This window comes from Poromitra crassiceps, assembly GCF_964638095.1.
Source record: "Poromitra crassiceps genome assembly, chromosome: 12".
In the NCBI taxonomy this organism is placed as follows: domain Eukaryota; kingdom Metazoa; phylum Chordata; class Actinopteri; order Beryciformes; family Melamphaidae; genus Poromitra; species Poromitra crassiceps.
The window spans coordinates 4,335,567-4,345,566 of NC_139632.1; the positions used below are offsets into that span (position 1 = coordinate 4,335,567).

The 10,000-nt window shown below is 46.4% G+C and overlaps 2 protein-coding genes across 2 annotated transcripts in view; both read right to left on the reverse strand.

Moving 5' to 3' along the window:
* The window catches only part of exoc2 (exocyst complex component 2), a 97,367-nt gene that overhangs the window by 27,002 nt on the left and 60,365 nt on the right, over positions 1–10,000 (reverse strand). Inside the window, exons 8-11 of the mRNA XM_083648447.1 lie at positions 8,227–8,372; positions 6,696–6,777; positions 6,450–6,552; positions 4,577–4,695 (exon numbers count right to left, since the gene is read on the reverse strand). Of these exons, the coding sequence (XP_083504573.1) occupies positions 4,577–4,695; positions 6,450–6,552; positions 6,696–6,777; positions 8,227–8,372 (450 nt within the window). The remainder of the gene's footprint in view (positions 1–4,576; positions 4,696–6,449; positions 6,553–6,695; positions 6,778–8,226; positions 8,373–10,000) is intronic.
* On the reverse strand, positions 1,376–3,997 carry LOC310786928 (uncharacterized protein; the record flags this gene model as incomplete). Its single annotated transcript, XM_083648271.1, has 3 exons — positions 1,376–1,932; positions 2,050–2,357; positions 3,549–3,997. The coding sequence occupies 3 exons, from the start codon at positions 3,995–3,997 to the stop codon at positions 1,376–1,378; spliced, it is 1,314 nt and encodes a 437-aa protein (XP_083504397.1).

Below are 10,000 nucleotides of genomic sequence, written 5' to 3' on the forward strand. Positions count from 1 at the left end.
ATTTGTGCATTTCAAATAAAATACTACTTTTCCAGTCATATATTGTCATTATTCAAGTTTAAAAAAATATTGTTAAAATCGTATCGTATCGTATCGTTATCGTGAACCCAGTATCGTGATACGTATCGTATCGTGAACTGAGTGTATCGTGACACCCCTACTGGTTACCCAAAACCACCTTGAGATTTCAGATTCACAGTTCATCCACCAGCCTGAGTGGAAATGCTAAATAGTGTCTTTTAAGGCCGTGTGTGGACCTAGCGTCTTTTCATCAGCTCCAACATCTTTATTCAGTTGTTTCCAATAAGGAGAGAGCGTATGTGGGCGCACACGGACGTCTAGAGAAAGTGCGCTGCGCCCAGCGTCTATTTTCACAGCGCTCCGGCGTTTTTGTGCGCCCGACTCCCAGCTGAAAATATTTAAACTTTTCAGAAAGACGCTGCGTGTCGGGTGCTCCTTTTCAGGCAACTAATCATATGGAGAAACTATCTCAACAGAGACAGAAAGGCTCAATTGTGGGAGCAGATTGGCTAGAGACTTAATATTTCTGGTGAGTGTTGAGCTAAATCACTGTATGTGTGTTGTTTGCTAATGTTAGCTGTCAGCTATCAAGCTAGCTACTGCACTGAACTAACGTTAGTTTCAGACTGCTTCCTTGTATATTGTGCGCTGAGATCAGCGCTCCCCAGCGTACTTCCAGTGTTTAGCGGTCAGAAAAAGACACTAGATGGACACACAGCCTAAAGGTCCTTACACATCAAGAGCGATGCGAATATACGGCATGAAATTGCGATGCGAGTTTTGACCCACCTGTCAATCACAGCCACAGATGTGTACACGTCGGAAGCGAATTTCTGAAAAATCGACCGTGGTTCGAAAAAGTAAACACCGCAATAACGCTGGGCGAAACTTCGCCGTCGGTATGCACGGTTGCATTAACCCATTTCAGCCTATTTTCGCCTAAAAAATAGCCTCTAAAACCTAAGTCCGATTTGATAATAGACCCCCAAATCCTGAACTTTTCATAGAAATGTCAACGCCTACTAAAATAGTGATATCTCAGCCTCTGTAGAAGATAAAAACACACTTTAAAAGGCATTTGAGAGCTGACACATGTGGCTTTCCTTGTAAAAGGTGTTTATTGGTATGACAATTCAATAGCATTGTCAAATATTGCTGTAAACACAGAAAATTTTTAAAAAACTAAAAAACGTATGAAAAAACAAGCAACAAATCACTCCAAACCACTCAAATAAAATCAAAAATGTGCTCCACACTGCCCCCTTGTGTCCCCTTGCAACCATAAAAAAAAATGCAGTCCATTTACCATCAAAGGGGCAAGTGTCTAAAGTGTCAGCTAGTGTTTAGCAAACACTTACAAAAAATGTCTGTAGTGTTTTCCAAAACACTCAATGTGGACAGGCAGGTCACACTGTATGCAGCCATACACAGTTAGCCCACTGCCTACTACATCTTTTTTGTCCAGCAACAACTGGCACTCCCTGCAGAGCTTCCGCTTCTCAAACACCTTCCCGAAGTCCTGCATTGGGGGACCTGTGGCTTCTCCTGACGTGCTGGGTGCTGGGGAGGCTGCCCTGCTCGATGTGCTTGGTGCTGGGGAGGCTCCCCTGCTCTCTGGAGTGGAAGGAGAGCCAAATGGAGAGGCTGGTCTGGAAGCTGGGGACAGAGGAGGAGGAGGAGAAGGAGGAGGGATCACAGGAGGGGCCCTCCTTGTCACCGGTGTGATGAGCTCCTCCAGCAAGGTCTCCAGCCAGTCCTTGTAATGTTTGTGCCTTCCTCCAACAGACCTGGCTGCAACGTAGGCGTTGTAGCACGACACAGACAGGCCCCAGAAGAACACACGCCGCCACCATTTCTTTGACCGATGATCGAAACCATAGTATCCAATCATCTGGTCGAGGAGATCCACACCTGGAACACACATGGAACTCTGTTTACATACGTACATTTTCACTCAAATGACCTCAGTGAATATAAGCTTACAGTATTTTAATTTTTGTTTATAAAACATAAATCTGTAAAACAAACCTTTCATGTGGCTCTGGTAGTCCGCCAGGCAAGCGGGCACTACCACATCAGCCCGGTGGGTCTCATCTCTCCTCCGCCTTACAGTCCCTGTTGCGCTGGGGTCATGGTGATTGGACAAGACCATCACCGTCTTTGTGTCTTGCCACACGCAGAAGGTGAGGTCATCCTGCTGTGCCACCCGGAACTCGTGCTTCCCCAGCGCAGCCCTCTTTGTCAGGCTGTGGTCCTTCGGCAGCCCCTTCCTATTGGCCCGAAGGGTGCCACAGCCGTACAGGAAAAGGCCGTTCATCTCCTGGAGGAGTTCTACACTGGTGTAGAAGTTGTCCATATAAATGGACAGGAAGGTGCCATTGTATGGCTTGGCGAGGTCCAGCACCACGCGCTGTGCCAGGCCCGTCTGCGGCGCCGCTTCACGTCCTGTGTACACCTGGGGAGTTTGCAAGAAGAAACACAAGTCTGAGGAAGGGCCTTGGGTGCTTGAAAGGTCACTCAAATAACAACACATTACAGAATACATATTTGCATATTCTTGGTGTGCTGATTTTTTTCCTTACTTTGAAGTGCGGAACGTAGCCTGTTGAGCTCTCCGCCATCACCCAAACCTTCACGCCCCATTTGGTTGGCTGGAATGAATGAATGAATGAATGTTTATTTCACACATTACCAAAAGATGCAGGTTACATAGGCAAAATAGAGGTGAGACAATTTGATCAATCAATCAGCAGTACCTTCATTGGCAGGTATTGCCGGAAGCCAAGCCTGCCTTTGAACTTGATCATTGATTCGTCAATGCTGACTGTGCCGTTGACCTCATAGAGGTCCTGGAAGCGCTGGTTCAGGAAGTCCAGGTACCAGCGCAGTTTCCAGAGCTTATCAGCTGGGTCGCCTCGTGCGTTGTTATCTTGGAGGTGAAGGTATCTGAAGAGGTGAGAGAGGGGAGGATGGAAGAGGGGGGGTAGGGGAGGGGGGGTAATTAGACACATATTACAATATATTATAAACAATATAATGTCTTGTATATTGTATACAATATTGTATATTGTATTGTATATTATATACAAGTAGACACATCTTGGATGAAATGAAAAATTGTAGGCTATATCATTATATAGGTTAGTTACACTTGAGGGTTACAGGGTCTGTCTAAGTGCAGTGTCTGTCTTGGTGCAAAGAGTGAAGCGCATTCTCTCCACATTCCTGACAATTGAATAACAATAGGCCTACTAGGTGTTTGCCCACACACAATAGGTGTAGCAGCCGAGCCCAGCAGGGGTTTCTTACCCCAGTGTATAAGCTCGCTACTATGGCAATACTCCCACTACACCTCTAATACATTTGCAATATATTTCATTTCCCTTAGGGCATCATAACAATGGTACTAATGTTACATTTTATCTATCAAACTACTATTATTTATATAGCGCATCCTATTCAATGGGGCGCATCTATATCACGCAATGGTTATAATAACAAGGATAATATTATTGTTCTTAGCCTACCTCCAAATGGCGTCAAATCGGTCCCGGGACATATTCTGGCCGAAGTTGGTTTTGAAGATGTTTTTGGATAGCCGCCAGTACTCTCTTCGGACGGGAAGTTTCATTATCCCCATGGCGAGACACAGCCCAATGAATGTTTTCATTTCTTTCACTGTTACCGGGGTCCACTTGGCTGCTTTTTTGGCTGGGGGAATTGTGCGTCTCTGGTCGGCATATCGGTTCGTCTCCGTGACAAGACGGTCCCACATTTCCTCCGTGTAAATTTTCTCGAAAGAAAATAGAGGTGTGGAATCGGCTTGTAAGCCAACACCGCTTTTCACCCCGGGCACCCTTTTGAACGCTTTGACCGGCACAGGACGGTAACAGCGCTGCTCCGTTACCCAGTTTCCATGGAAGCCTTCGAATTGGTCTTCTTCGTCAGACTCATCGTCATCGTCATCCTGAAACATAGTTCTGACCCACTGATCTCTGTCCAAGGGCTGCCAATCGGGGTCTGTAACTGGGTCATCATTTAACTCTTCATCAACGGTGGAATGTTCAGAATATTCCGCGTCTTCAAAATCGCTTCCTTCGCTAATATTATTTTCTTCCTCCATCGCTCTAACAGATCCGCTCAAAGTGAAGAAAAAAAAAACTTTTCCTTCCCAAAACAATCCCAGAATGCATTGCGAGACCCCACGTGTGTTTTCTGAATGATTTCATTTGCCTAGAGACCGGAAATAGGCGAAAAACTACAGCTAAACTACAAATTGACGTAGACGTCATCCCGTCTTCAAAGGTATATTGACGCGAACGGCATCCCGTCTTTAAAGGGAGAATGACGCGAACGTCATCCCGTCTGAAATGGGTTAACTGATATAGGTTCGGAAAATATTATTGACGTGCGAAAAAAACGCTCCCGATGTGTAGGGACCTTTAGAGTGTAATATTAGTGAGCTCAAATGTGTGTGTGTGTGTGTGTGTGTGTGTGTGTGTGTGTGTGTGTGTGTGTGTGTGTGTGTGTGTGTGTGTGTGTGTGTGTGTCACACCTCTCTGGTCATTGATGAACTCGTCTCTGCAGTTTTGCATCAGCTGCAGGATCCACTTGTGCTGAGCGTAGATGCATTGCCATGCTGGGTCCCCTGGAGCATGTAGGTCAGACAGGTACCTACACACACACACACACACACATGCACACACGCACACACACAATCACAATCACAATCTTAAAGACCCACTAACATCACGTTTTAAGACCTATATAAAATACACTACCTTAAGTAACAATTTGTGTTTAATATGCTTTTAATTATCATGTTACAGTCCTTAAAATGACTTCCGCTCCTTCTCCCTCATAAAAAATTCCAGAATCTGTGAATATGCAAATATTGTTGATTTTTAGAGTTTGAATGCTGAATGCTGGACAGGGATTGGCTCCACGTATTTGAGACGTCACAAATCCTGCTTGTAGGAAATGGCCTTTTCAGTGAGCACAGAGAAACGTTCCACTTTCAGCAGACGATTGTGGAAACAGCCTCCTACTTTCTGTGTGTCAGACTCTGAACAGACATGCTGCACACTGAAGCTCCAACATGACACTGAAGCTAGAAGAAGCACTCAGTGATCTGTGTGGTGGGGAGAGGAGTCAGGGGTAGCACTCAGTGATGTGTGGGGTGGGAGAGGAGTCAGGGGTAGCACTCAGTGATGTGTGGGGTGGGGAGAGGAGTCAGGGGTAGCACTCAGTGATGTGTGGGGTGGGAGAGGAGTCAGGGGCAGCACTCAGTGATATGTGTGGGGTGGGAGAGGAGTCAGGGGTAGCACTCAGTGATGTGTGGGGTGGGGAGAGGAGTCAGGGGTAGCACTCAGTGATCTGTGGGCTGGGAGAGGAGTCAGGGAGAGCACTCAGTGATATGTGTGGGGTGGGAGAGGAGTCAGGGGTAGCACTCAGTGATATGTGTGGGGTGGGAGAGGAGTCAGGGGTAGCACTCAGTGATGTGTGGGGTGGGGAGAGGAGTCAGGGGTAGCACTCAGTGATCTGTGGGCTGGGAGAGGAGTCAGGGGTAGCACTCAGCTGCGGCCTGGCTCTCTCTACTGTCCTCTTATGAACCCACTCATTTCATCCTCCTTAGGTGGCATCTTTCAAAACTCTGAGAAAGAGGCACAAACCCAAACACACACATACACACACATACACACACACACACACACACACACAAACACACTTCCAGACATACACACCCTAACGCCCACCCCACCGACACACATAAATACACAACACACAGAGTCAACAGGAGCTGAGTGGGCGTTCAGAGGAGCCATGCCTAATGCAGCAGGATGAAAGATGTGGCCGTGTGGTTGAGAGCTGCTCTCTGTGTTTCTGACAGGTCGCTCTGAACAATAATAAACCAGCCCAGACCACAAGGAAGGATGGAGGGATGGATGGATGGATGGATGGATGGAGGGATGGAGGAAAAAGAGGGGAAGAGAGAGACGGGGGAAGAGAAAAAAAAGTAGAAACCGAAACAGAGAGTGAGACAGCAGAAGGTTTAGTGAACAACCAAAGGGAAGTGAGAGGCAGAGAGAAAAAACAAGGAAAGTGGCTAAAGTGCTAAAGTGCAGGTAAAATGATGAGACAGTTATGGAAACAAGAAACAAGACAAAAAACAAAAAGAAAAATGCGACAAAAGGCTATTTGATGCATCAAGACTGCATTCAATGTGTACAAATTGCCTGAAATGTGTAAAGACTGTGACGTGTAATACAAACTGTACGCAATGTGTGGACATACTATAGGAGATGTGTGAATGTGTATTTGCATTTGTAAAGACTGTATGAGATGTTAGGATGACATGAGATGTATAATGAAATGTGCAAAGAGTGTATGAGATGAGCAGGATTGTAGGGGCGATGTGTTGAAGAGACCTGATGTATCTCTTCTGGTCGTGCAGTGTCGATGGGGTTTGCAGCAGTTTCTCCAATAGGAGACTCCTCAGTGCGCCGATCCTGGTCTCCACCTCAGCGTACACTAACACAGAGCAGGGAAACAGTTCTTCAGTGAGACCACAACTCAAGAGATGTTACAAAGCCAAGAGAGTCTTCACCGCTGAGATCAAATAATTGTTTTATAGTTGGGTTAGAAACGCTCAGGGGGGGAATATATCTCTCTACCTTTTTTGAAGACGGGGACCTCGGTATTGCCAAAGAGAGATTTGGCTTTCTCATAGTCATTGATCACCACATCATAATCTCCCTGAGAGAGAGAGAAAGGGTAATTTAGTTGATATTGCAATGACTGGATAGTACAGGCAAATGAGTACAGGCAAACACTGTGTGTTGTACTGGCACTGTGCATTTAAGCCTCTCTAGCACCACCCTCTGGGTGACAGATAGCAAGATAAGTGTCTTGCAACAAATATGTTATTTAATTATTTTATTTATTATTTAATATTAAATATATTATGCATACCGGGTGTATTTCAAAGGATTTTCATTTTGAAGTAACAACATCAACAGGACAAAGGCCTTTAGCAATATATGCCAGCTTTATAGACGACTAATAATCAATACTTTTGTATGTGAACTGAGGCAGTTAACGGAGTTCCAAAGAAGCCAAATAGTTGATGCCTGCACAATCTGGGCACCCACAGTCTTCTCAGTCTGAAGACTGAAGGGACAGTCTGAGGACTGAAGGGACAGTCTGAAGACTGAAGGGACAGTCTGAAGACTGAAGGGACAGTCTGAAGACTGAAGGGACAGTCTGAAGACTGAAGGGACAGTCTTCAGACTGATAAGACTGTGGGACTGATGGCCCATATTTCAGGTTTGCCCATGTAGAGCGCATGTCTGAGCCAAGACTCCTGCTTCCCGTCGTCGTTAACAGTCCGACGACGTCTCATTAGGGGTGTCCAAATGAATCGTATCATCGATGCATCGCCATGCGGACGTGTGAATCGAATTGGATCGAATCGTTGACAGATGAATCGTTGAATCGTTTATGTTTAAATGTCTGTTGACATTCAGATTTTAAAGCACTTTCTAAGTAAAAAAGGGACTTGATATTTATCTGACTGCATGTATTCATTGATGAAAAAGTAGCCATGTGCAGTAATAATGTAGAAAATTGAGGATTTGATACTTGGAGCTGCAATACTTTGAGCTGTATCGAGATGCATCGTCGAATCGAATCGTTGACAGATGAATCGCAATAGAATTGAATCGTGAGGCCAGTGAAGATTCACAGCCCTACGTCTCATACGCAGTTATCTGTTTATAGAAATCAGCCGAAATATCATCTGGACGTAAAAAAAAACACCTAGAAAAAATATTGGTTGATCAACTCCGTTCTCACGTAAATCGGCCTGTAAACAATGAGCGCAGCACGTTGAAGTGTTGGCGTGGACATCATCCGCTCGACAGCAGAAAGCCTGAAATAACGTCCGTCTGTCCCACAGTCTTATTAGTCACTAGACTTCCCAGACTGATGCCTGCACTGCACATGCACACAGCTCAAAAGCTGTCTCAAATCATTACATGGAGAATGTAATCATTCTGAAGGCGTGCATGTGTGTGTGTGTGCGTGCATGTGTGCACGTGTGTTGTGCGTGCGTGTGTGCGCATGTGTGTTGTGCACGTGCGTGTGTGTGTGTTTGTGCACGTGTGTGTGTGCACGTGTGCGTGCGTGCGTGTCGTTGCATTGCACCTTCTGGATATTGCGTTCGATGTAGAGTGGCAGGTTGAAGAGAAACTTGAACCTCTGCAGGACATTGAGCGCGTTGCGTGTGGAGTCGGCTTTGTCCTTCCGCCCCAAGACCTCCTGGAACAGAGTATCTGCTGTATCGCTCGAGCCTGAGACAAAGCAGGAGGGAGAGAGAGAGAGAGAGGGAGAGAGACAGAGAGAGAGAGAGAGAGAGAGAGAGAGAGACAGAGAGAGAGAGAGAGAGACAGAGAGAGAGAGAGAGAGAGAGAGGGAGTGAAATAAGGTGGGACAAAATGAGAAAGGGAGATACTATGAAAATAAACCTCCATAGCACATTTCCCTTATTACAAGTCTCTGCTTTTCCTCCTCAATTGTATTCTGCTATCTGACCTAGAGACAGAGACACAGAGAGAGAGAGAGAGAGAGAGAGAGAGAGAGAGAGCTATCTGCTATCTGACCTAGAGACAGAGAGACAGAGAGAGACAGAGCTGCTGAGGAGAGAGGAGGATGACAGCTATCTCTCACTGCAGCCAGCTTGGTGCACTCTCTGCACGCTACAGTACACCAGGGCTTCGTGGGTGGCCTCGGATGTGCAGAGAGAGAGAGAGAGAGAGAGAAGAGAGAGAGAAAGAAAGAAAGAAAGAAAGAAAGAAAGAAAGAAAGAAAGAAAGAAAGAAAGAAAGAAAGAAAGAAAGAAAGAAAGAAAGAAAGAAAGAAAAAAGTAGGAATTTATTTTAATCAAAAAAAGAACAGCCCCTCCGTCCCTACAGGAAAAACAGCGTGAGAAGAGAGGAACATTTCACATTCCTCTCTCCCTCCCTCCCTCTCTCCCTCCCTCCCTCCCTCCCTCTCTCCCTCCCTCCCTCCCTCCCTCTCTCCCTCCCTCCCCGCTCGCTCTGACTGACCACTTGTCACGAGGTGGACATTTGTGGGGCCGTTCTGTGATTGGCTGATTGGGCCTATGTGTTTGACACACAGGCTTTTGGGGTAGGAGTCGAGCGGTGTCCCGGGCCCACTGGGCTCACTGGGCTGTGTGGGCCCACATGTCTGTGTGATGCTGCTGGATGAAAGCTGCGTCCGGCTGGGACGTTTATTGACTCTAGGCTGCGGGAAAAGGACCTGCTTATTGACCCACCATTAGAGGAGGCACATTATCATGTAGGAGATGAGAGGTTGGGGACACAGAGGAGACTGAACATACACTGTGTGTGTGTGTGTGTGTGTGTGTGTGTGTGTGTGTGTGTGTGTGTGTGTGTGTGTGTGTGTGTGTGTGTGTGTGTGTGTGTGTGTGTGTGTGTGTGTGTGTGTGTGATAATTGCTAGAGGCTGAAGGTGGACACCACAGAGCACCACACTAAACCCATCCTCAATCGCTTTGTCCATTGTCCAATGGACAAGGCGATTACGAGGACAGTTCCTCTCAAGTTTTTAAAGTAAATTTCCCAATAACTGACCTTCAGTCAGGAACACTCATCATAGATTTAACCACTTGCAACAAATGGAAAATTTACAGTTATGCTTGGCTCCGCTCTTTACAGAAGATGCTCCCTGGATTAGCCAAGCAGCATGCTAAGCTAAAGCTAAACAGGGGGCGGAATGCAGAACTCCACATGGGTCTACAAAGTTTAACCTTAGAGACATGTAAAAGCCTTCATATACTTCCGGGTCAAACCTCTCGCCGAATCCGCCGAGGGGTGCGCCACGGCCGGCGAGCCTGCTGGCACAGCCCGCGTTCTGCTCCTCGAAAATGTGACTCGACGCAGCTGACGTGACCAGCG